This window comes from Thamnophis sirtalis, unplaced genomic scaffold (assembly GCF_051295495.1).
Source record: "Thamnophis sirtalis isolate CommonGarterSnake01/CBP01778 unplaced genomic scaffold, rThaSir2_p1.2 scaffold_12, whole genome shotgun sequence".
NCBI classification, from domain to species: Eukaryota; Metazoa; Chordata; class Lepidosauria; order Squamata; family Natricidae; genus Thamnophis; species Thamnophis sirtalis.
This window is the reverse complement of record NW_028261392.1, coordinates 23,555,349-23,582,426: the sequence shown is the minus strand read 5'-3', so window position 1 is coordinate 23,582,426 and position 27,078 is coordinate 23,555,349. Positions and strand designations below refer to the sequence as shown.

The 27,078-nt window shown below is 39.9% G+C and overlaps 2 protein-coding genes across 2 annotated transcripts in view; one reads left to right on the top strand and one right to left on the bottom strand.

Moving 5' to 3' along the window:
* Positions 1–26,671, bottom strand: POGLUT2 (protein O-glucosyltransferase 2). Its single transcript, XM_014054227.2, has 10 exons — positions 25,752–26,671; positions 22,561–22,766; positions 18,573–18,778; positions 17,087–17,164; positions 13,909–14,081; positions 12,447–12,684; positions 9,472–9,681; positions 3,337–3,426; positions 2,423–2,527; positions 1–183 (listed from the first exon to the last, which is right to left on the bottom strand). Exons 1-10 carry the CDS (start codon positions 25,931–25,933, stop codon positions 166–168), a joined length of 1,506 nt encoding a protein of 501 aa, XP_013909702.1. The 5' UTR covers positions 25,934–26,671; the 3' UTR covers positions 1–165.
* Positions 1–27,078, top strand: part of BIVM (basic, immunoglobulin-like variable motif containing) — a 50,446-nt gene that overhangs the window by 3,040 nt on the left and 20,328 nt on the right. The window lies entirely within an intron of this gene.

The window sequence follows — 27,078 nt, the reverse complement described above, 5'->3', positions numbered from 1 at the left end:
TTTATGGAAAGAATATTTATTTATTTAAAAAAAGAGCTTATAAAAAGCAATGTTGTATTAATACTGCACAAAAGAGGGCATCCAGATGTTTTCACTCTTAGTAACTTATTACTCTCGGAAGGTGATTAGGTAAATATTTCCAGCCACGAGTTTTCCTCTGTCTCATCAGAGTTCTTCTTTGACCTGAAAGTAAGATGAAACTTATAACAAGCTTATAACTTGAATTATTTAACTTGTGTTCTAGATACCTTATTCTGCTATGCCATTTCCCTTTGTAGCTAACATATATTTTCCAATAATGGATTTTGATGGCCTATGGTTCAGGGATTAAATCCAGCAGGTTCTGACAGGTTCTGGAGAACTAGTAGTGGAATGTTTGAGTAGTTTGGAGAATCGGTAGCGGAAACTTTGAGTAGTTTGGAGAACCGGCCAATGCCACCTCTGGCTGGCCCCAGAGTGGGGAGGGAATGGAGATTTTTCAGTATCCTTTCCCCTGCCACACCCACCAACCATGCCCACCAAGCCACACCACATCCACCAAGCCACGCCCACAGAACCGGTAGTAAAAAAAATTGAATTTCACCACTGCTATGGTTATTCCAAGTGTCTGGAATATGCTGCATTTTAATTTATCTAAATAGTGGGGTGATCTCTGAGAGTCAAGGCTGTCTACAAGAGGATTTGGTGTTTCAGGAATAATTGGTATTGTGGTGCAGTACTGCAGGGTACTTCTGCTAACTGCTGACTGCAATTTAGCAGTTCAAATCTCACCCAGCTCAAGGTTGACTCATCCTTCCATTCTTCCAAGGTGGGTAAAATGAGGATCCGAATTGTTGGGGGGCAATATGCTGACTCTGTAAACCAGAGGGCTAATGGCACAAATGCTTGGGAAGCAGTGGATCCTCTGTCCCCGAGGGTCTTTAAGGATGGTCTGCTTGGACATCTTTGGGGATTTCTGCACTGGTAATTGAATTAGGCTAGATGATCTCTAGGCTCCATTACATTCTGTGATTCTGTGGTCTTCCCTGTTGTCTGCTCAGCTGTGAACTTATGAACAAGTAGCAACAACCATTTCCAAATCACCCTGAACTTCAGCCTTCCCAATGCCAACTTCTACTTCTTCTCAGATCATCTTCAGGGTAAGAGTCTATATGAAAACAGTTCCGCCTTTTGATTTCTGATATGCTCTCTTTTACTTACAGCTTCCCCTTTAATCTAAGAAGGAAATATTAAGAAATATCTGCTTCTATTCTATCTAAAACTGCCTTCAAAGGAAGGAATGGCTTCCTTGTAGGTTGTACCTGGGACATGCAAATATCAAGATGAGGAAAGGACCTAGAGTGCAATGCTTGCAATTAGAATAGCTTTATGGGACCATAGCAATGTCCCCAAATGGTGCACCTATAGATGGTGTAGATCAGTGATGGTGAACCTTTTCGGCACTGAGTGCCCAAACCGGAACACGCATGCATGTGCGTGCATGTGTGGGCGTCCAAGCATCAGAAACCTGAAGACCAGCATGCCGGCATGCACATGCCTGTTTTTGGGGCGTTTTCAGGCCATTTTTCAGGCTGAAAAACAGCCCCAAAACAGGCTGAAGATGGCCCCAAAATGGCCTCAAAAATGGGCCACAAACGGCCTGGAAAAGGCCCGGAAAACAGCTTGAAAAACGGCCTGGTTTTTGGATATTTTTCAGGCCATTCTCAGGGCGTTTTCCGGCGCTCTGGCGCCCATAGACTAGCTGGCTGGTGCGCATGTGCACACTGGAAACCAGAAGAGCAGCTGGTGACGGCGAGCGTGCCCACAGAGAGGGCTCTGCCATAGGCTTGCCATCACAGGTATAGGTCTTATGCCGTGATATGTAAAGGCAATCCTTAGAACATTACAAAAAAAATTGTTTTTTTAAAATAGGTTTTATAAAAATCTCCCTTTTGCAAAAGATATTTAGAGAAAAATACTGCAATTCCCTGTTTAAACTGCTTTTGTCCCTGTTTTTAATTTGCAATACCCTCCGCCTCATCTTAGAAATACAATTTAATTAGGGGAGTAATAGACATTTAAAGGGATGCATTTTGACTCTAGTTGCAGCCTTGAATTTTGAAAAAAAAAACTTTCAAATAAGCAAAGGATCCGATAATATAGTTTCTTCCTGTAGCATACTTTTAATTCTAGTTTTACTGAATATGCAAGCCATTCCCCTCCTTGACCTGGCAGGTTTTGGGTGGTATCTTAAGATTTAGTTTAGATGTATTATAACCTTTCTTTCCTTCCCTCCTGGTACACGAAAAGCAATGAAAAACTGTATTTTGGCACTGCAATGTTTGTGTTATAAAGCTAAGAGTGGCATAACAGCGTTCTCATTAACCTCAGGTCAGGATACTCAACCACCAACTCCTAAAATATTAACGTGTACATGCTATACCTTTGTTCGGTGGCAGTTACAGGGGAAGAGGTCATCATCAGGCTGTGCCACTTTTTCCATGCCATCCCTCACTTTGGGATCACTCACTTGTAGTTTGGCATATTCCTAGTGGGGGGAAAAAAATTAAAGAAGAATATGTTTTTTGCCTTGCTTCTTCAAACAATAACCCCTTGATGTTAAAGGGGGAGAAAAACCCCTCTTCAGTTCACTCAAAAGCCCGATTGGGCTTATTATCCGGAGAGGTCTTATTTTCAGGAAAACAGGATATCTAACTATTGAGATACACTTAATTAATTAGTGGGGTCATTTAAAAAAGAAAGAAAATAAATAAAACTGTTAATCTGTTGTTATTTTCCAACAGAAGTTTTCTAAAAAAAAATCACTTCTAAAAGGATCAAATAAATATCTTCCTCTGAGCAATTTTTACTCTTTTAAATGTGACAGAGCCAAGAATCTATTTGTTTGTAAGTCTAGGAGTGCTGATCACATTAGTAGGAAACCATGGAGGAAAACGAACAGAAGCCTAATATGCTTATTTGAAATAGTAAATAATGGAAGGGATCCAATATATTTCAGCAAAGGTTTTTCCCCTCAAATGAGTGTTACTGAAATTAACATGAAAGCTGTAATGTTAATTCTTTTCCATCCATTTTTACACACCTTGGCTTTCATATATTTTTTTCATGTGTTATTTTTCATTCCCTGCTTTCAGAAATTACTGGGGATAGAAGAAGCTTCAGTTAGCTTATACATCTGGTAGTTTCACTTTCTTGTAGAGAAATGGAACAATTAAAAACAAATGCCCCCCTAATAGTTAGCAAAATGAAGTACTGGTTTTTAAAGCTGGGGCGCATTGTTAATCCCCTATCTCAGCAGATTTCAGTGTAAGTTCAACAAAGGAAGATGAAACTGACCTGAAATAGTTTGAAATAATAACAGAATATATGATCTCCCATGAGGGTGTTCCTTGCAAATTCTTGGCCGGCTTTTGCAATGTTCCTTGCCTAATAAGAGGAAAAATTGGGGTGGGAAAGACAGATAAGAGTAAATAGTGAATTAATGTTCATATTTAAACTTTAGTTTTTCTACATTTCCCTTTCTACACGTTCCTATCTACATGTTAATCAGTTTCCAAGGAGCACAGCTCAAAATAAATCAAACTGGAAGAGCCCAGTGGTTAAGAGTACAGTACTGCAGGCTACTTCTGCCAGCAGTTTGGCAGATCGAATCTCAGCAGGCTCAAGGTTGACTCAGTCTTCCATCCTTCCGAGGTGGGTAAAATGAGGACCCCGATTGTAAACCACTTAGAGAGGGCTGTAAAAGAACTGTGAAGCGGTATATAAGTCTAAGTGCTATTGCTATTGCTGTTCCTTAGCTAGCAATAATGATAGCAATAGTGGAATACATACGTATACATACATACATATAGCTCAGAGTTGACCTATCGTATTCTTGGTGTGCTCTGAGTTTGCTTCTCTTCTTGCAGGTAGTTCACAAAAATGCCATTAATAGGTAGTCCTTGACTTACAACAGTTCGTTTAGTGACTGTTCAAAGTTACAACGGCACTGAAAAAATGTGACTTATGACCGTTTTTCACAGTTACGACCTTTGCAGCATCCCCATGATCATTCAATCAAAATTCAGATGCTTGGCAATGGCTTCGTACTTATGACCGTGGCTATGTCCCAAAGTCACATGATAAACTTTTGCTACTTTCTGACAAGCAAAGTCAAAGGGGAAGCCAGATTCACTTAACAACTAGGTTAACTAACTTATCCAACACAGCGATTCTCTTAACAACCGTGGCAAGAAAGCTTGTAAAATGGAGCAAAACCCACTTAGCAAATGTCTCACTTAACCGCAGAAATTTGGGGCTCACTTGTGGCTATAAGTCGAGGACTACCTGTAATTATTATCAGTGCCGCCCAACGTCATACACTGAGATTGACAGCTATAAAAATTGAACAAAACAAATGTCAGGCCTGCAGTTATATCCCTTTTAGGATCTTTGGCCTGCCACACACTCTCTTATTTTATTATGCTGTTTCATTAGTGTAGTAGTTAGGAGGGGGGAATAGAAAGGAGTAGAATTGTGGAATGTGTTGTCGTCATTCTTTTCTAGAAGCTCAAGGTCATATTTTGTCTCTGCACCTCTGCAGCTGACCGGAACCAACTGGGTGGAGATGCCAGCGTGGGTGAAGATTGGACCATGTGATGGATTTGTGGGTGTGGGGATAAGATCATGAACTTTCAAGTGGGTGGGAATCCTAGGTAACTTCCAGAATTGGGATTCCACAGATGTGCCAAGATGTCTCACTTATTAAATTGGAACTTTAAGGATCGTTTTGCCTTGGACTCTGATTTAATTCTGCATGATACTTGGAACGCTGACAACAAATAAATAACTAACCCACCCATCTAACATGGTTATGAAACATGAACAAGAAAACACCAGCAAGCTCACAGCACACAAGAAGACCACAATAATGATACCAAATGAGAATTATGAATCAAAAACTGGATTCAGTTTTACACGACAAACTTCCTCAAATCAAGCTCAACTCATCTGACTTGATGGATGCATCCATATGGTCTTCCTGGCAGCAGCCTAGTTTGACACTGCCTTCTTTTAAGTAATGTTTTGACTTCCAGGCAAGCCTACAGCCCTGGTATTTCCTGGCTATCTTCCATCAAAATACTAACCAAATCTGATCTGCTTATTTCCAAAGCCCATACTAAATCAGACAGATGCTGTCATCTGCCGAAATAAATATAAAACAGTGATATCATTTCAAGTTTTAAAAAAAGCCTCCTTAGGCTTGATGTTCCAGAATAAACACACGGCATGGGATGAGGAGGAAAACTGGGCTCATGTTACAGAGTACCAAATTCAAAATACTTTCCAATCTTAAAATGATAATTTGGACAGTTCTTGCCATGCTAATGAATTAGTGCCTGGTACCTAATAACTCTGTTTGCTTGTTGGGCACTGACCAAGGAACTTCATAGCAACCAACTATAAATATATATATATATATCATATTTTTCGGAGTATAAGACGCACCTTTTTCCCTCAAAAAAGAGACTGAAAGTCTGGGTGCGTCTAATACACTGAATACAGTATTTTTTGCCACCCGAAACCCTGCCTTTCACCAAAATGGGCGTGCAGAGCTTTTAGGAGGCTTTCAGAGAGCTCCTGGGGGCTGGGGAGGGCAAAAATAAGCAAAAAATGGGCCAGTTTTTACTCAATTTTGCCCCCCCCCCAGCCACTAGGAGCACTCTATAAGCCTCCTAAAGGCTATCCGTACCAAATTCAAAATACTTTCCAATCTTAAAATGATAATTCGGACAGTTCTTGCCATGCTAATGAATTAGTGCCTGGTACCTAATAACTCTGTTTGCTTGTTGGGCACTGACCAAGGAACTTCATAGCAACCAACTATAAAAATATATATATATATCATATTTTTCGGAGTATAAGACACACCCTTTTCCCTCAAAAAAGAGGCTGAAAGTCTGGGTGCGTCTAATACAGTATTTTTTGCCACCCGAAACCCTGCCTTTCACCAAAATGGGCGTGCAGAGCTTTTAGGAGGCTTTCAGAGAGCTCCTGGGGGCTGGGGAGGGCAAAAATAAGCAAAAAATGGGCCAGTTTTTACTCAATTTTGCCCCCCCCCCCCAGCCACTAGGAGCACTCTATAAGCTTCCTAAAGGCTATCCGTGCCCTTTTTTTGACAAAAACGGGCCATTTTTTCCTCATTCTCCCCCTCCCCTCCCCCGAGCTCTACAAGGCTCCTAAAGGCTCCTAAAGGCTATTCATGCCCTTTTTGTGAAAATAAAAAACAGGCCATTTTTTGCAAAAAACGGGCCGTTTTTGGGAGGTTTGCAGAGTGCAAAATCTTTTTTTTTTAAATTTGCCTCTTCAAAACCATGGTGTGTGTTATACTCCGATGCATCTAATACTTTGAAAAATACAGTAATAATGGCAATAATCAAGTGGCAGAAGCTGAGTCAGTAAGACAAACATGTCATAAGGTCTGCAAAGGGTTCCAACCGCCCTGGACTAAAACCTGGGGGAAAAGCCAGGTCGTTCAGGCCCTCTGGGATACCATCAGGATAGGATCCACCTGGTTTTCAGTGGTAAACTTCATTTGAGAGGGAAAACACCACTATAGGAACCGTGGCGGTGCAGTAATTAGAATGCAGTATTGCAGGCTAACTCTGCCCATAACCAGGAGTTCGATCTTGACTAGCTCAAGGCTGACTCAGCCTTCCATACTTCCCCGATCAGTAAAATGAGGACCCAGATGGTTGGGGGCAATATGCTGACATTATAAACCACTCAGAGAGTGCTATAAAGTACAGTTCCCCAACCTCTCTGGGTTGGTGTCCCAGGGAGGGGGCAGGTGCCTTTACCCATGCATGCATGCACACAAACAGGGCTGTGTGTGCGTAACGCTTGCAGAGACGGTAGCACCTGACCCTCGCGGCAACGGTAGCACAGAGGGGGGGAGGGGTTGTGCGCATGTTCACATTCACATCCACTGGCCAACCACTCACACAGTCCAGTGGCCAAGAGGCTATAGCCTGGTAGTAGGCTATGTGGATCTCTGCTGTAAAACATTGTGGAGCAGTACATAAGTCTAAGTGCTAGAGCCGAGGTGGCACAGTGGTTAGAGTTTGCTGTACTTCAGCCACTTCAGCTGACTGTTATCTGCAGTTTGGCGGTTCAAATCTCACCGGCTCAGGGTTGACTCAGCCTTCCATCCTTCCGAGGTGGGTAAAATGAGGACCCAGACTGTGGGGGCAATATGCTGACTCTGTAAACTGTTTAGAGAGGGCTGAAAGCCCTATGAAGCGGTATATAAGTCTAACTGCTATTGCTATTGCTATTGTTATTGCTATAGAAAAGGCATACATTCATACAACACATGGCGTCACACAGGCCTATGTATATAAGGAAGTTCATATCACAGTTAACCTTTTTCAGATTTCTCTGTATCTAGAAAAATCATGGCTACTTTCTTACTTTTCTGATTCACATTGTCAATAGCATTCAAAATTATCACTCAAACTGTATAGCTCTTCAAGACAAATTCAGTCCAACCAGAGGGTATTAATTCAGTTAGAAGGTCGCTTACAATTCCTTCCAAGTATTACCATACAAAGCTTATAAGCTACATTAAATATCGAAATAGATCTATACAATCTTGGATGAGTCTGGTAGTTCCCCAATGTATAAATCAGAGAAGTTAAAGCTTCCTTCCAGGAAGGACAAAGTCTTTAATATTGTTGATTATCATACATTACCTCAGTTAATGGTAATGCTACATTTAAATTGATTTGGTCTCTTGGCTGAAGCATGTGTGGTTGCGTTTTATACTATATTTATATTGATTTTTGTGAGATGCGCACTATATAAACCAAATCAAATCCTCAGACAAGTTTCCCGGAAAGTCTTATGTACGTTGGTCCTAGATTATTCAGTTTCAATTTTATAGCAATAGCAATAGCAGTTCGACTTATATACCGCTTCATAGGGCTTCCAGCCCTCTCTAAGCGGTTTACAGAGTCAGCATATATTGCCCCCACAGTCTGGGTCCTCATTTCACCCACCTCGGAAGGATGGAAGGCTGAGTCAACCTTGAGCCGGTGAGATTTGAACCGCTGAACTGCAGATAACAGTCAGCTGAAGTGGCCTGCAGTACTGCACCCTAACCACTGCGCCACCTCGGCTTTTTGCATTGCTTCATTTCCTTTTCAGTAATTGGTTTGTTGAAAACTTCTTTTTGTTGAGTAAGCTGTAGTGTATCTAGTTACTCTTCAGTTTTCCCCAAATTTGTTTGGAATATTTAAGGAATGGATTTGTTGTCTCTATTGTTGACACATATCCGCTGCCATGTAAAATAAAAGTAGTAATTATTTTCTCTTCTTCCTTTTGAATTTAGTAAGTCTACGTTTATCTGATTTATTATCTTTTTTCAAAACATTTTTCATGCTTTCAAATGTTTCCACTCTCCTGTAGATGTCATTCCATTAAATTCTGCAGTTCTTATGATTCTCTTTCTAGAATTATGAGTAAGCTTTTCAAAATGAGGGCTGTTCCTAAAATAAGCTGCTCTACTGCCCTAATCCATACATGAAAATATTACTTGCAAAGATGGATTTATCATTTCACATTTTTAGAAAAAATAAGTAGCGGAACTACTTTTAAGAACATCTTAGCTTAGATAACATTCCAAACATATATCTACAGCATATTACAACTGCCATAGAAAATCAAAATAGCTATGATATTTCCTTCATTTGATGGGCGATCTCAGTTAGCAGAGATGTCTTCATTACAAAAGAATGATCTAGATCACGGGTGTCAAACTCGATTTCATTGAGGGCTGCATCAGGGTTGTGTTTGACCTTGGAAGGCTGGGGTGAGCGTGGCTGGGGTGGGCATTGCCAGCTCGACGTCACTCGTGTTGGGGGCGCCTGTGGTGGCCTGAGCGCTCTGCTAGTGAAAACTGGCTCCCGAGTTTCGTTTTTGCCTGAGATGGCTTCCTGCAAGCCTCTGCCAGCAAAAACAGAGCTCGGGAGGACGGCCCTCCCCAGCTCCGTTTTCGCTGGCAGAGGTAGCGTGGGCTGGATCTTCGCTGTTTTCAGGACAGACCCATGAGCCAGATCTAAGCATTCCACAGGCCAGATCCAGCCCCTGGGCCTTGAGTTTGACACGCCTGATCTAGGTAAAGTAATTCTGAATAATCAGATTCCTCTGAATCAGTCTGTGCTTTGCATTCAGAAAAGGTCCTAGGGACAGCTAAGCTGAGGAGGGAACAATTTATGCCTCAAACCTTGGAAGGCACTGCCAGTCAAGATCAACAACAGTTTCTGTAATGCTCTCATGAGAGTTTTGACTGGCAACTACTACAGGATAAACTAAATATAACCAACTTCCCTCTGTGTGAGTTACACAGTAGTTTGGTAATTCATAATACCAAACTAAATAGATTTGTAACATTGCAATCAACAGATTTTTATTAATGAAATTTATCTTTACCTCTTCGTCATGATCTTTCGCCCACTGGAGTTTTTCCATGAGATCACTCAGGTCATTCTTAAATGGAACAAAGTGCTTCCAAGGTTGTAATTCGTTATAAAAATGTTCATAGTAGATGGAATCCTGCTTCAACACTAAGCTGTTTCCTGCCAGCAAGTATGGCAGCCGATATGCAGCAACTGTGCCATCAATATTAATTTGGTATTTAGACTGCAAAAGACAAACCACATACTATTAATAAAGATTTCATTTCACTGGAGGTTCTCACCAAAGCCACCCAAGAATTAAACTCTTGACCAATATTTGTGAAATATATGGGTATAGGATATTCCACAGACGGAATCATTCCACTCATTATTTGGTTATCAAACTTCAAATTCTTACTGGGAGTGTGGTAAATAAAGGAATTTTAGCCAATTATAGTTTTCTTTAGCACAGGGAGAAAAAACACATCCATAAGATTTAAGTTTTACAATGGTGGTTCAATTACATTTTAAGTTGGGCTAGAGAACATGTGGAACTCTAAATGTTCAGCTCCATTACTCATCCATTCTTGCCAGCAGAGCAATAAGTAGGGCTGATGGGAACGAACATGACATCTGAAAGGGTTGTAAGTTATTGAGCAAAAACAAGGTAGCTCTTGATTTTAAAAATCCTGCCTTTATTAACAGCAATCAACTATAAAACCAAAGAGATCTGTATCTAAAGCATCAGTAATATAGTATAGCATTTTTATCTCTCCCATGTACAGACCTCACAAAATATTTTATGTAGATGGGATAATTGAAATGTGTGTTGTGTGCTCGCACGCACACACAAATACATGCATGCACACACATACACACATCACTTGTGAGCAGCTCTGGGCAGCTTAAATCATCAATAAAAAAGCAGTATAAAACCATTAGAATGTTAAAACATTTAACACATTGTGCATTAAAAATTAACAAAAAATTAGAAAAGGAAGGAACCAACGGAAAGTCATTGACTTAAGACCAGAATTGAGCCCGAAATTTGTTGCTAAGTGAAACAATTAAGTGAATTTTGCCCCATGTTACGACCTTTCTTGCCATCGCTCATAAGTGAATCATTACAGTTGTTAAACTGGTAATATGGTTGTTGAGCGAAACTAGCGTCCTTATTGACTTTGCTTCTCCGATGGTCGCAGAAGGGGATCATAAGACCTCAGGGCACTTCAGCTGTCATAAATATGAGTCAGTTGCCAAGCGTCTGAAATTTGATCATGTGACTGTGGGGATGCTGAAATGATCATAAGTCTGAAAAAGATCCAGAAGTAGCTTTTTCAGTGCCGTTGCAATTTCAAATGGTCACTAAACAAACTATTGTAAGTCGGGGACTTACAGGGTGGAGGTGCGATCTTCGTAGTCTACTCCCCTCCAGAGTGGGATGCTCCTTTGGGTTTTCAGGCCCTTTTCAGAAGGCCACGAAAATGGAGTGGACCTCATCTCAAGCAGCATTATGCTTACTTTTATAAATAAAGCAGCTAACATACCTAATACTGCCTCCTGTTTTCCCCACAACAACAACTTTGTGAGGTGTGTTGGGCTCAGAGAGCGACTGGCCCAGTGGTGAAATCCTCTGAAGTCTGTTACCAGTTTAGTGAGTCTGCTACCGGGCGTGTGCCTGAGGAACGCCCGTGTAGCGCTAAAAAAGGGAACATTCTGAAGCCTTCCAAGTCTGCAAAGGTAAGTAGAACAGAGGGGGGAGGGGGAAATCCGCTGTGCCTCGCGATTTAATTAGCTAGAAAGCATGAAATCCGACGATTCTAGCTAATATAAACTGCACATCACAGCTGATCGTCGGGAATACTGGTTCGCCCGAACCAGTAGCATTTTTTTACAACCAGTAAACCGGTAGCGTTTCACCTCTGGACCGGCCGCACGTGAATTGTAATCCCAATCTAACTATTCCCTTCTAAAGACCGACAGATATTATTTTGAAAGGAAGAAGCCCAAACATTTAGAGATTCAACTGTCACATATTCTGAGCTGCTTGGAACACTATTTCTCTGATGTGGGCAATGTACCTCGATTGTTATTGCCCGTGTGGCGTTTATTGATGTAAATTAGCTATTAAACAGCGCTGTTTGTTTAGATGCAGTTTAAACAAGTTGCAAACTTAGATAATAACTTTGATTGTTATCCTCCTTAAGAGAATGGTGGTCCTCAGGATGCAACAGCTGAGGCCCCCAAACCAGGACAGCCAAAGGACTATGGGTGTTGCCGAAATATTGCATTTTCTCTTTTTTAATCACTTTGCAGAACAGATGGATTGTAGAGGAATAAAACTCCAGACAGTCACACATCCTAACTAAATTGCTAAAAGGTATTTCAGCAACCATGGATACTGCTGATTCCACTTATTGGACAAGATGAGGCTGGGGAAAAACAAATGGGGATAGAAAAAAAGTCATATCCATTCCAGAAGCCTTCTCAGTCCTGAGAGGACGAGAACTAGGAGGCTTGCAATATTTTCTTTTATTCCAATATATTTTTGCAATACATTCTGCCAAAATGAAATAGATAAGATACAGGGGTGAAATGCTACTGGTTCAGACTGGTTCCCCCAAACTGGTAGTAAAAAAAAATGCTACCGGTTCAGGCGAACTGGTATTTCCAATGATCAACAGTGCATGTGATTTATATTAGCCAGAAAGCAGGATTTCCTAGCTTTCCTAGAAGATCTAGGAAAGAGCACACGCTCACATTTCGGAACTGGTAGCCAAGGTAAGTAGATTTCACCCCTGGATGGATGGATGGGTGGGTAGGTGGGTAGGTGGGTGGGTGGGTGGGTGGGTGGGTATGTAGGTAGGTAGGTAGGTAGGTAGGTAGGTAGGTAGGTAGGTAGGTAGATAGATAGATAGATAGATAGATAGATAGATAGATAGATAGATAGATAGATAGATAGATAGATAGATAGATAGATAGATAGATATAGATAGATAATAAATGCACCTTGAAGAAATCAAAAAAGGAAATATGTTTCACAATTGGGCCGTAGAGGCTTTCATCATGCTTGAAAAAGAAGAAATTTGTAAAGGCCGCATCGATGATTTCTGGGAACTTTCGGCTCATTTTCACAAGTTCAAGTCTCTCTTTTCTACTGTCACGACCCCTCCAGATTGCTGTGGTGTTTTTCTCTTCCCATGGCGGCCCAGTATTTGCTTGAACAGACATCATATCCAGGCTGACTCTTAGGGAGGAAAAAATGGGAAAACGTTCGTAAGAAGGGGAGTTCTGGGCATACGTTTCAGGAAAATCTTACACTCAGAAAGAAGGTTTTGCCATGAACAGCTTTTCTCTTTCCCATCCTTAGTTGCTTATTAGGTAAAGGTAAAGATTCCCCTTGCACATAAGTGCTAGTCATTCCTGACTCTAGGGGGCGGTGCTCATCTTTGTTTCAAAGCCGAAAAGCCAGCACTGTCCGAAGATATCTCCGTGGTCAAGTGGCTAGCATGACTAAATGCCTAAGGTGCATGGAACGCCATTACCTTCCCACCAAAGGTGATTCCTATTCTTCTATTTGCATTTTTACATGCTTTCAAATTGCTAGGTTGGCAGAAGCTGGGACAAGTAACGGGAGCTCACTCTGTTACGTGGCACTAGGGATTCAAACTGCTGACCTTTCTGATTGACAAGCTCAGCATCTTAGCCACTGAGCCACCATGTTCCCAGATGCTTATTACTGATAGGATTAAAGCAGGGATCTCCAACTGCTGGGCTGCAGCCCACAATGAGGCCTTGAACCTTTCAGAACCGGGTGGCAGAAGTGGTGGGCGACTGCACACGCACATCCCCGCTTGCCTGAGCATGGGTAACCACATGCGTGCAGGTATCCCCACTCACACGAGTAGCGGGCGACCACATGCATACATGCTTACCCACCACCTGCACCCAGGACCATCCCCTCTCTACCTCCCCCTGCTGGTCTGTAGAGTCAAAAAAGTGGGGGAACTCTGGACTAAAGTTGAAATGCCTCAGACTGGATGACACCCAGGGGTGGGATCCTACCGGTTTAACAACCGGTTCACTGAGTGCTTCACATGCACATTTTACAGAGAAATCATGTCCACATTACTGCTGGGGAGGAAACAGCTGAAAACAGCTGTATTGTCACGGCTATTAGCTGGGGTTCAGAAAAGGGAATATAGGTGAGTATAGCGCAGAGGCAGGTGGGCCCAGCTGAAAGTCAGAGTGAACCGGTTCGCTCCAAGCTGATAGTCGGAGCTACAGGTTCACGTGAACCGGTACGAACCGCTAGAATCCCATCCCTGATGACACCTCAAGGAGAGACTTAATAGTAGAATAATTTAAATGTATGAAATAAACTCTGTAGACATAGATTACAATGGAAACCAATCGTGCTCCGCTAATAATAATTTTAATAATTTCCTATAAACAACAGAGATATTCTTACCGCCCCATTGTTTCTAACACAGAATCTGTCAGGTCGTAAGTTGGCATTACGATATCTTTGGAATCGTTAGATCCACACCAGGAGAATATGGGTTGGACATCCTGGGAAGATTTCTTTTTTTCCAATGGCCAATCTCCCAAATTCACAAAAAACTCTACATCTGGCATTTTCACCTAAGACACAATAAAAAAGATTTCATTTGTATGTTAATATTTTGATTATTTACTTATCATTTGCTTATTCAGTTTCTCCTGATGGCAATCAAAAGATTCCTGAAAAGTTACCACCTCCTTAAATATGATTAATATAACTTTTTTATTTTATTTACCGGTATTTATTAATTTTTTATGCCTATCTCCCTTGTAAGGTGATTCAGAGCAGCCAACTTTTCCTATATACGTGATTGTGGATTCTAACTATTAAACAACATTTAAGAGAGCATAACTGGAACATTAAATAGCAGATACATTTCCTGTATGAAAGATGATTAGCATAGATGATTAGCATATATATTATGTAATGTTGGAATTCCTGAGCTTCACTGACCTATAATTTTCTGACAAAAAATTCATCTGATTAAAAAAACATCAAAATTTTGCATTTGTACATTGGTAATCGGTACACGGTATTTACTTTAAATGCTGTGTGTAAATTACACTTAGAATAGTGAAAAATTTGGTGCTTTCTGAATTTTTTTGCTTACTTGTAGACAATTCATTACATAATTGTGCAAGTATGTATTCAGAAAGCCCCAAGAACCTCATGTTCAACTTTCAGCTACATATTTCTCTTCGATTGGAACTCTTAGGATAATACTGCGATGTAGGTCAGTATTATTATTCTCAACTTTATAGCTGAATGAAAATGACGACTTTCTTAAATTAATGCATTTGCTAAATCTGCATTTCCTCAACTGTTTTTGTCGGGGAGTGGGGGGGGGGGATTATTAAGGCATTATTTACTATCTCTTTAACAAACACCAGAATATTTAATTCGAAGCCAAACGGTTTATGAGTAACCTGCCATCTAGTGGTCTATAGTTCCAGCCTATAGTTTTCAGCAACTATGCATCAACATTTCAAAGGTTTTTAAATAGGTTTCCTAAAGTCAATTGGAATGCTTCATTTCAAATTTGTAAAGTCCTTCAAAACTGCCTCCCATTCAAACAGGAAACAAGTTTTGGGGCTCGTGCTGGTGTCTATCCTAAGGGAGCATCTCTCTCTATGTGTAGTAGTAGTTTGTTACTAGTCTGTTACCTACAAATATTCTGAATGGTATTGTGAGAGTTTCTACAAATCCTATATTCTTCTTTCAATGGTGAGATCCAAAACCCCTGGGCATAGCCCAGAAAGAACTCTGTACACAGTCTAGCATTGCCAGAATATACAGGTTCAATTTTAAGATCATTATTTACAGACCCCTCACATCCTGGATCTAAATTGTTTCAACTCCTACTCTCAAAATGACGCTATAGGGCACTGCACACCACAACTAGACACAAGAACAGTTTTTCCCCGAATGCCATCACTCTGCTAAACAAATCATTCCCTCAACACTGTCAAACTATTCACTAAGTCTGCACTACTATTAGTCTTCCCATCGTTCCTATCACCCATCTCCATCCACTTAACTGTAACTTTGTTGCTTGTATCCTTACGATTTATATCGATTGTTTCCTAATATGATTCAATTGCTAATTTGTACCTGATGACTAGCATTAAGTGTTGTACCTTATGATTCTTGACATATGTATCTTTTCTTTTATGTACACTGAGAGCATATGCACCAAGACAAATTCCTTGTGTATCTAATCACACTTGGCCAATAAAGAATTCTGTTCTGTTCTATTCTATTATGCAAATTGCCATTCACATAATGTGCAAACTTCCAAAAGTTCCCACTTGCGTGTAAACTTCCAAAAATTTCCACTTCCTTCCAAAGGACTAAGGAAAACCTCCAAACCACCAAAATAATGTCATGCTTTTTTTCAATATGTGTCCATTGAAAGGGACACATATTCAATTCACATACAAGTTTTTGGACTCAATTCACATACACACAAACACACACACACAGGGCTCTTTTATTTCCAGAAAGCTGCCTTAATTAGCTAAAGAAGGATAGAACTTATTGCCATTTAAGTCAATGTTAATTATTTGGATAACAATGGATAATTCAATGTAGCAGGCTGACAAACAGCTATCAAAATTATTCCTTTGGTAACAGGGGAAAGGACATATTTTTCAGAACTGAGGTGAGGAGCGGGCTTTGACAGCAGAACTAATTGGCTAGCGGCTATTTTCTGCCACCTAAATATGCCCATTTAGTGTCCTGCTGCCACACTACACCGGAAGATTATCAAAGCAGCATCTTTCATTGTCAGCCATTGAGTCTTGGAAGTACAGTTGGGCATTGGGGCAAATACCTCTTTTGGCAACTTTAACGTGAACTTTGAAGACTTAGGAAATAGAAATGATGATTCTGCAAGTGTATGACAAGTATTTGGTACTAAATCTATATATATAAAAAAATCTGTGTATCAGGGGTAGCTTCGGACAGCTTTACTGCTTGTGCGCTTGCTGGATACGCGCTGTGTGCGCATGCATAGTTCAATTAAAATTGTTCTGCTCATGCACAGAACTTAAAAACAAGATGGTGGTGCCAATGGCGCCGACTAGAGAAATGATTCAGGGGCGTGGCAGGCCTGGGTCACTGCCAGTTCCAACGACTCACACTGCCATACCACTACTGGTTTAGCCGAACTGGGGCAAACTGGTAGGAACCCGCTCTACTGTGTATGTATGTGTGTGTGTATATTCCAGCATACCTCTGAGTTGCCTTGAGCAATTTCAACCAAACTTGGTACACAGATGACTTACTCTCTACAAAAAAAATACTGTGGGTGTAAGACACCCCTAATACTCCTGGGTGGGTGGGGGGTTCTTTTAAGATACATCCTGTTGTGCCTTAAAATGGCTTCTACTGTACAGAACAGAGGAATTGCCATGGTAATGGCTTCACAGTACTCAACAAGGGGGCTCCCTCTGTTAAGGGGAAAATCCAACATTATGTTTAATCTGAACATTTTCCCCCTATGAATAAATGCCGGGTTATCAGCTAGTACTAAATTAAAACTAAAAATAAAATGATTTATAACATAGTCAAAGCATATACTCACTTTTCTTGTCAAAGAAAGTAAAATAGCATCCATGAAAATTCTGAAGCCAACATGTTCACCATGGGTCTTTATATAAATCTAGAGTAATTCAAGAATCACAAATTAGGGTGTTTTTTTTCTTTTCCAAAACAATATTAGGCTCATTTCCATTCTCTTATTTCCCCAAAACAAAGGAACACAATAAAGTTCACTTTCTGTAACCGGATTGTGAAACTCTTTATTAGAATTATTGTTTATCCTTACCAAATTGGTACTTTTTACAATAGGCATGGAGCATACTTCTTATTATCCTCAGCAAGAATGACTTATGTTGGTTGGGGTGATAACATATTATCATGTTACTCCATAGGAATAAACCTAGTTCCATATTCCCTGAAAGTTTAAGTAACTTCTATTATTCTTATTATAATGCCTTTAACTTAGAAAAATTCTTCAGTTCATGACCAATATATTGCATGCGCTCCATAATTGCTTAATATTTATTGTAGCAAGCTGTTGTGATGGCCATTATATCAAATGACTAAGCAATGCAGAAACCAATGGTAGAGAGGTATAGAAGTAACAAGGAGTGGAGTTCAAAAGTTCCAGCAACGGGGTCACTGCCCCATTGCTGGGTCAGCGTGGCCATGGTGGGTGTTTCCTAGTTGGCCTCCTGCACTATGGGGGGGGGGCGTTTTTTGCCCTCCCCAGGCTCCAGAGTCTTTCTTCAAGCCTCTGGGAGGGCAAAAACTGCTGGGCCCGGGCTCCAGAGGCTGGAAATGTCCCATTTCCGGACTTCCAGAACTTCTGGTAGGCCCGTTTTTCACCTCCCAGGCTCCAGAAGCCAGAAACAAGTCCATTTCTGGATTTCCGGAACCTCCGGTAGGCCCATTTTTCGCCCTCCCCGAGCCTCCGCGTGGGCCCTGCACTTACCTTGCACGATGAATGAGTTTCATGGAGACTCCTGGGAGGGGCGGGGTGGGCAGGGCAGGGCGGGCAGTGATAGCCAGGGGTGGCATTGGGGGGGGGTGTTCACCAAACCAGGCAGAATTCTAGCTAGAGAATCATCCAAACTCATGCAATAGCAGTAGACTTATATACCGCTTCATAGGCCTATCAGGCCTCTCTAAGCGGTTTACAGAGAGTCAGCATATTGCCCCCAACAATCTGGGTCCTCATTTTACCCACCTCGGAAGGATGGAAGGCTGAGTCAACCCTGAGCCGGTGAGATTTGAACCGCTGACCTGCTGATCTAGCAGTAGCCTGCAGTGCTGCTCTTTAACCACTGCGCCACCTTGGCAAACCCCCAGCAGCCCATTCGTGGGAGTAACTATTTAAGTGCAAAATCTCTATGTACAGAGGTAAAATTGACTTTGCGTTCTGTTCATCTCCCAGCTTCCTTGAATCCAGAGAAACTACTTTCCCCTCATTCTTTGGGCTTCTTCTTTTAAGACATTTATTGGCAGGGCAGTCATTGTCATTTGTGGCACTACAGCACAGGGTGTACCTTGTTGTCTTTTATGGTATAATGGCACAGACTTTGCCTCTGTCCAAACCGTTGTGGAATTTCTTTGGCAATTTTATCTGGATCGATGGCGGGAAAATGTGCCAAATCTCTCTGAATCTGCGGAATGGCTTCAGGGCAGCTCATCATCTCCAGCCAAGCGCTCCCATCTTCCTGAGGGCAGTCACAGTTTTCATGGTAAACAGGTCCTGTGCACAATACAGTTGCTTTAAAGTTATATCATGCATTTAGTCTTGGCTAACTTCAGAAGGATTCTCCTTTCTGAACGGATGTGGGGCTTCTGTGATTAAGCAAAATAACTGTGTGTTACACAACTGTTCAAGCAAAGACCCCGATTGTGTTTTATTTTATTCCCCCCCCCACAAGTTTTTATTTTTTACAATTATATCAAATCAAAGCATGAACAGAGTGGCACCTGGGTGTCATACATTCTAACACAAATAAAACTAATAAAGTTAATCATAATTATTGCCTTCAATCAACTTATATATTTCTAATAATGATACACATTTATATTCGGTTGCAACCTGACATTATTCAATTATTCCATGTTTTATCTTGTTATTACTTTTATTTTATTATATAATATAAAGGTGTTCACACTAATATTCCCCCTTCTCTTATTTCTATCACTTAGTCTAGCTTTTAATCATGTCACCTTTTATTAAAAGGCTTTTCCTTTCTATCCTAGCTAACTTCTAAGCATGTCACCTACCTAAAAAAAGAAAGAGAGAGAAAAGGAAAAGCAAATTAGAACAACAACAAAAAAGAGAAATCATCTATCCATTGTCTCTTGCCCGCTTCAATATTTTAATTGCTCTGCTTTTTTTGACTTGCCTCCCAGATTCCTCGAGACCCCAATTGTGTTTTTATTTGGCCTCCCACATCTGGGCTCAATCTACAGGTAATCCTTGGCTTAGAACAATTCATTTAGTAACCGCTCAAAATTACAACAGCATTGAAAAAAATGTGTCTTAAGTCTGTTTTTCACAGTTACAACTTTTGCAGCATCCTCATGATCCTGTGATCAAAATTCAGATGCTTGGAAACTGGTTCATATTTATGACGGTTGCAGTGTCCCGGGGTCACATGATCCTCCTTTGCGAATTTCTGACAAGCAAAGTCAAGGGGGAAGCCAGATTCACTTAACAACTAACTAGCTGGATTATTAATTTATCTACTGCAGTGATTCACTGAAGAACTGTGGCAAGAAATGTTGTAAAATGGGGCAAAATTCACTTAACAAATATCTCACTTAACAGAAATTTTGGGCTCAATTGTGGTAGTAAGTAGAGGGCTACCTGTACTTAGTCTTAAGCATTACCACTGTCTGAGTTTCAACATTGTTTTTCCTTGGCTGAGAAACTTTTAGTATGAAATATATTAATATTCCAAATTAATTTAGACTTTTTGTCCTGAAATGAGACAAAAATAATCTCATTATTTTCAATAATCTAGATAGTGGCACATCTGCCTATTTATTTATTCAATTATACTTCTTTCATTGTAAGCAATGATTGGTCAATATCTTGCCAGGTGCCTTATCATCAAAATAATGAAAAACAGAAATGTAACATGAGAGAGTGAGAGTGAGAGAGTGAGAGAGTGAGAGAGTGAGAGAGTGAGAGAGTGAGAGTGAGAGTGAGAGTGAGAGAGAGAGAGAGAGAGAGAGAGAGAGAGAGAGAGAGAGAGAGAGAGAGAGAGAGAGAGAGAGAGAGAGCTAGGAATTTTGCCAGCAGTTCCGCCAATGATCTCAGGCATTACTATATCTTATATTGCCATTACTTTATTCACTTTATTTCAATTATGCGGCTAGATTTTTCATGTAAACAGTGTGTACAGTACTGTAAAAAGTTCCAAACTTTTTGTGCATTGCAGCAGAACAAGTCATCCTTGGGAGAGACATTAAGAGAATAAGCGGCCAAAAACTCAGGAGATTACCAAATCTAATAAGATTTTGGCATTCCTGCCCTAAGCTCACAACATTTCGCACGGAAATTCCAAAAGCTCCAAGATTTGGCTATATTGCAAGATTTGGGGCTGTATTTGTTATTGCTAAATTGAAATACATTGTGGGTAAGACTCACCGTGGCCAACTCGCCACAGCCAATGTGCTACAGCCGACCTCATCATGTCCAATTCACCACAGGACAACTTGCCATGGGACAAGAGTTACACTAATATCGAAAAAATAGCAGAATAGAATTAATAAAGAAAGGATGCCAAAGGAGGGACAAAATGAAATATGAATGACAAAAATTAACATATGTTTAAAATTATTTTAAATAATTTTATTGAATAATTGAATTGTCCCGCAGCGAGTTGTCCCATGGAAAATTGCCATGGGGAGTTGTCCCACATTGAGTTGGCCGCGATGAGTAATCCCACTCCGCAGTAAATGTTGATATGGGCAAAAACATAATAAATCATGGTCATATGACCACAGTACACTACCAACAATCCTAAATGCAGACTAGTTGCTGGTTGTCTTAAATGTGATCATGTAATTGCAGAAAGGAGATTTAAAATCAGCTCGCATGAACCTTTTGGGGAATCCACTTTAATTTCAAACAGTCACTAAGTGAGTTGTAGTAAGTTGACTACATGTTAGTAGTAAATAAAACTACCTGTATTCCTTTCTCCTCTTTTCTTTGTTCATTCATAAAAATTAATACTTCTGCATTTTCAATAGCTCTCAAGATGTAGATTTACTCTCATCCTCTCTTGGAATAGAAATTGGTAGGGGAAAAGGAAGATTAAAAGAAAAAAATGGGTGCAAGAAATTACAGGAGAACAGATAAAATACAAACCTGAAATCTTTCTGCTGGGAATAATCAAGGGGAAATATACAAAGAAATTAAGTACATATTAACACATCTTCTAACTACAGCTAGAATAGCATTTGCCCAATGCTGGAAACAAAATAATACCCCCTCAGACGAATTAGTGATAAAAAAAACTTTGGATTGTGCAGAGATGGACAAATTAACACTGAAATTAAAAGATAAAGAAGAGTCAGAATATTATGAAATTTGGAACAATTGGTACGAATGGCTGCAAAACAAGAATAACATTAATTAAGCCAAAAAATAATATATATAAATATATATAAAACTGTGTATAAAGCTGTGTAAATATAGAAGCGAAATATTATATACATGTACAGGTATGATGACATAACAATGTTGATATAATGACTGTAAAGTGTTGTAGAAGGGAAAAATAATAAAAAAATCTGCTAACAAAAAAAGAAAAGAAAATATTGATTCTACATGGGGCTACCCTTGAAAAGCATTCAGAGACTGAAACTAGTCCAGAATGCAACCGCGCGAGCGATATTGGGTGTACCTAGGTACACCCATGTCACACCTATCCTCCGCGAGCTGCACTGGCTACCTATTGGTCTCCAGGCACAATTCAAGGTGTTGGTTATTACCTTTAAAGCCCTGCATGGCTTAGGACCAGCATACCTGCGAGACCGCCTACTGCCACACTCCTCCCAGCGGCCGGTAAGATCCCACAGGATGGGCCTCCTTCAGATGCTGTCAGCCAGACAATGTCGGCTGGCGGCTCCCCGGAGGAGGGCCTTCTCTGTGGCTGCCCCAACCCTTTGGAACGAACTACCCCCAGAAATCCGGACCTCACCCACTCTCATGGCCTTCAGAAAAGCTGTAAAGATCTGGCTATTCCGGCAGGCCTGGGGCTGTTGACTTCATTGTTAAGGTCCAGCCCCGACTGAAATGAATGTATCTGTGTTGTTTTTTAACTTGTCTATTTATTTTATTTTTTTCCCCCTCTCTGTAAGCTGCCCGGAGTCCTCCGGGATTGGGCGGCCTATAAATAAAACTAAACTTGAAACTTGATTCTAAACAAGACTAACTGAACTGCAGGACATTCGTGCATCCTTGCACAGAAGGTTGCCTTTTTAAAAATAATTTGGTTTCAAGCGAGTACAGCACCATTTCTTTACCTTTTAAAATATATGGAGATTCGGCAACCTGTTTGCTTTTTGCCCACACTTCAATTCTCAGTTTTTTGTAGCTTGCGTACATTCTGTATCGCACAATAAAGGAACCATCTTTCCTGTCCAATATTTGCACTCCCACGCGTGTAAATTGCTCGTCGGGTGCTGTGATCTTCACCTGAAATGCTTTTTCTCCAGGGGAGGTGGTAAATCTATCCAAGGGATAAAAACAAGACAATTATGGAAGGGGGGGAAAAACTAAGGTTTTTTTAAATAGGTTCATTTCCACGCATGGAAGGATTTCAGAATTCTTACCAAAAAAATGAGCCTGATATACCCTTTTCCATTCAGGAACTTTTTGATGCAGTTTCCATGGTTGCTAGAAATGGTGCAAGATCTAGTCTTAACCATCCAGAAGTTACCAGGTTAGAGAAGGCTAATCTACCATATTAAAATGCATCACACTATCTATAAAACTTTAAAAAAAAATTCAAGGAATTATCTTCTACATTAACTGCTCATCAAGTTATTCCTGCATCAGAATGTCACTGATAACCCATGTTAATGGAAAGTTCAGGAGCCCTCAAGCCACTTAAATTACACATTGCAAGAAAAGACTAGTACATTAGCAATCTGACTTTGTAGTTGAACTTCCTGATAATCTTTAAAAAGTATTTCTTAGAAATTTCATTTCCCCAGAAATTCAGGACGTGATATCCTGGGGCTATATTTCTGATATAGGAATCAAATACCTTAAAACTGCAGAATGAGTACAGATACCGTTGTTTCACAAACATAACTTAATCCAGATATGTGAACCTCAACTACTAAAGGGCCATGTCACCTGGGCAATTGTAAGTTTTGAAATCCACACATTAGTAGGCACTTAGGTGGACAAACACAGCTCTAAAGCTTCTGTAAGCCTAGAGCCTCTATAAAGAGATTAAATCCATAGTCTAAAATTATTTTCACTGTTAGATCCAGGCCTGAATAATATAACTGAAAATAGATCATCAACTTTTTGAAGATAACCTAAGATGCTTTCCTTCCTATATAAAATGGATATTCATTTCATATTGCTCATTGGCCTAGTGAATAATATCATTGTGACATTAAATGTTACACATAAATCCAAAGGGCTATGTAAATTATATGTGGGATAGGATTCTTAAAGATTGTGTACAATTGCTTAGTTTCATATTAGACCTTGGGAATGTCCCTGGTTTTGTTGTTTCAAGGAAAACCCTAAAATCCTACCTTCCTTGATATCTCAAAAGTTGCCAGTCATTTCCAGGTCTTCTACATGTAGTTCTTGACTTATAACAGTTCATTTAATGACCATTCAGAGTTACAACAGCACTGAAAAATGTGACTTATGATTGTTTTTCATAATTATGACCTTTATAGCATTCCCCATGATCATATGATCAAAATTCAGATGCTTGGCAACTGGTTCATATTTATGACCTTTGGTGTGTCCCAGAATTTTGTGGTCTCTTTTTGTGACTTTCTAACAAGCAAAGTTGATGGGGAAGCCAGATTCACTTAACAACCAGGTTACTAACTTATCAACTGCAGTGATTCACTTAAAAACTCTTGCGAGAGAAGTTGTGAAATGGGGCAAAACCCACTTTAACAAAGTCTAATTTAACAACAGAAAAATTTGGCTCAATTGTGATTGAGGACTACCTGTACTCAGAAACACACTGTCTGTGAAACTGAATGGATGCATACCACCATCATGATAATATATAGGCCTTTTCTTTTATCAATTTAACTAATTCCCCTTTAAAGCCCAGAACCAAGAAGTTCATAACTTCAGGAAGTCTATTTCAGAAGCTGCATCTATCTTTATAGATCTAGGATGGGTAGAAGAGTTCCATTATCAAGTACAATGCTAAACTACATTGTTTCAGCAATGCACTGGTTTTTTTCCTGAAAAGTTTTTCTCACTCATAATTTCATACAAAAAATTCCCTTCAGTTTCAATTCCCTTCTGATTTTTTAAAAAAGCATTAGTATTCGAACACATATAAAGTTGGGATTCTCTGGAAAGACAGTAGATTGTATAAGATTATATTCCCATCACCTACAACATTTAAATGATTAAAAACAGCAATGTTTCTAACAATTAAGTAATTAAAGTTTATTTCAATTATCTACATTTAGGATAGAGACTAGAAATAAGAAGAATTCCAAATATTTTCTCAAAGTTGGGGGGATATTGAAGGGATCATGAAATCTAGCAAACATCTGTGAAGCTACAAAATTATTATTTTAAGAAAATAACAAATGAGATTCTGTGGAATGGAAGGATGCATGCACACAAACATACATGCAAAATTATGCGGTCTGATGAAACTATAGAAATAGACCTTTGAAAGTGGACTTCCATACGGAGGTATATGGAAAATTATAGCCATTCTCTTGGGGAATTAGCTGAATTGCCTTATGGCAAAATGGGAGACAAACAAATTAAAATAAAATATTTAAAGTTTTTGCATTATGAAGCAAGCTTGTTGCAATAAAGGAAAAGCAACTTACTATTGTCTCCATGATTTCCTAATCCTAAATTAGGACACCTATCAGGAGCATCTCATTCATTGCATTTTAGGTATTACAGGTAGTCCTCGACATTCAACAGATCATTTAATGTACATTAAAAATTACAACAGCACTGAAAAAAAAGTGACTTTTTCAGTTACAATCTTTGCAGCATCCCCATGATCATGTGATCAAAATTCAGTTGCTAGGCAACTGGTTCATACTTCTGACTGTTGCAGGGTCCCAGGGTCATGTGATCCCGTTTTGCTAACCTTCTGACAAACAAAGTCAATATAGGGAAGCCAGATTCACTTAACAACCAGGTTGCTAATTTATCCAACTGCAGTGATTCACTTAACCACGGTGGCAAGAAAGCTTGCAAAATGGAGCACAATTCACTTAACAAATGTCTCACTTAACAACAGAAAAGTTGGGTTCAATTGTGGTCGTAAGTCGAGGACTACCTTTATATGAGTAACTACACAAACACAGAAGTTGGAGGGAAGTAAACAGATATACAATGGTTAAGCTACAAAGATAGTTGTCACTCGCAGGTCTATGTGGAATCATATTAACCCTGAGTTATTTTACAGACTCTTTCTCTGTATCTCCCCCTAATTTGAAAAGCTGTTATCCGGTGAAACTGTGCTTACCTTTTCCCTTCAGTGTCCACAGCCTGGATATAAAAATACCGAGCAGGAAGAACAACCCCTGCTCTCAGTCCAGGTCCCCATAGTAAACTTCTTTCCGGACTTAGCTGGGATCCATAAAGTGATTCACATACTGCAGAGATTGTCCCCAGAGCTAAAAAGCAAGTCAACCAAATGCTAAACATTTACAGGATTTCCTTTTTAAGAAACAAAGCAAACCAAATGCCAGGCGGAGCGGAGAGTCAGACGTATTGCTTTGTTAGGTGAAAAACGAGCAGAAGTATGCACTATGTGGTTCTCTCTTAAATATTTCCTCAGCCACACATCATTTCCTGATGCTTTGTTAAATGCACGCTCCAAGCCTTGCAGGCGTCCTTTGAAAAATTCCTAGCCAATAATTTCAGCTTCTTTTAAAAATCTACAAGGGAAGGTCTGGTTTTGCTTTGGATCATTTAGGAGAAAAGAGGAGGAGGGGGGGAAATGAACAAAAGCTGTATCCTAATTCCTTTGTTTTTTTTGCCTGTGCTGCCTTTCACTCTTTTTTCTTCAGTAACATCTTACAATCACTGCCAAGCCCAAAGGGGTGGAGAAGGGAAAGGAATAGCATCATTGGTCCAAGAAAACTTCTTCCGAATGAAAAATCACATGGGAGCCTCTTCCCAGGTTCATCAGTAATGCTGGGAATTGTAGTCCAATGGCATCCGGAAATTGGGAAGTTTATAGGCAGAAAAACTGATGGAATGTAGCGAAACTGATGGAATGTAGGAAAATCAGATTTTTAAAAAAGCACTTTAAATATGCCATATAGCATCTTCCTGCTTAAAAGCTCCCAATTGTCAGTACCGTAAGAGATGTTAGGGAGAATCTCATGTTGATTTAGTTTATTATCTAAAGTATGTAAAATCACAAGGGCAGAGACACAAGGCCCCACAGGCTTGACGTAATTTGCGTTTTAAATTAAAAGCATATTTGCAAGATCTTATGAAAGACTACTGTGTTTGCATCTTACCACCAAGCGTTTTGCATTGCTTGCAGGTTAGGAAACATGGCGTTCGCCATGTTGATGGGCATCTTTAAAAAGGAATATAATGGTTAAACAAACATATTACAATCCGGATCCCGCTATAACCCTATCCTGATATGGGAGCGGCAACAAAGAGGATCGTGCTAAAAAAAAAAACCGGTGTAAAATGCATCTAAATATCTTTAAATTGATTTTTTCCCTAGACAACACTGCAGCATCGGAAAATTCAATTGCATTCATATGCAGTATTGATTAATAAAATTTCCACACCGCTCCAAAACAAAACGATTCTTGCATTCCGGCTTC

Bases quoted from the DNA above. Each gene is read 5' to 3' on its own strand.
- POGLUT2 (XM_014054227.2), bottom strand. From the start codon at position 25,933: ATGTTTAGCATTTGGTTGACTTGCTTTTTAGCTCTGGGGACAATCTCT. The intron at 12,685-13,908 runs GTAAGAATATCT...TTCCTCCCTAAG, and splicing joins GTGTTAGAAACAATGGGGCG to AGTCAGCCTGGATATGATGT. The intron at 2,528-3,336 runs GTCAGTTTCATC...TCCCCCCACTAG, and splicing joins ATTATTTCAAACTATTTCAG to GAATATGCCAAACTACAAGT.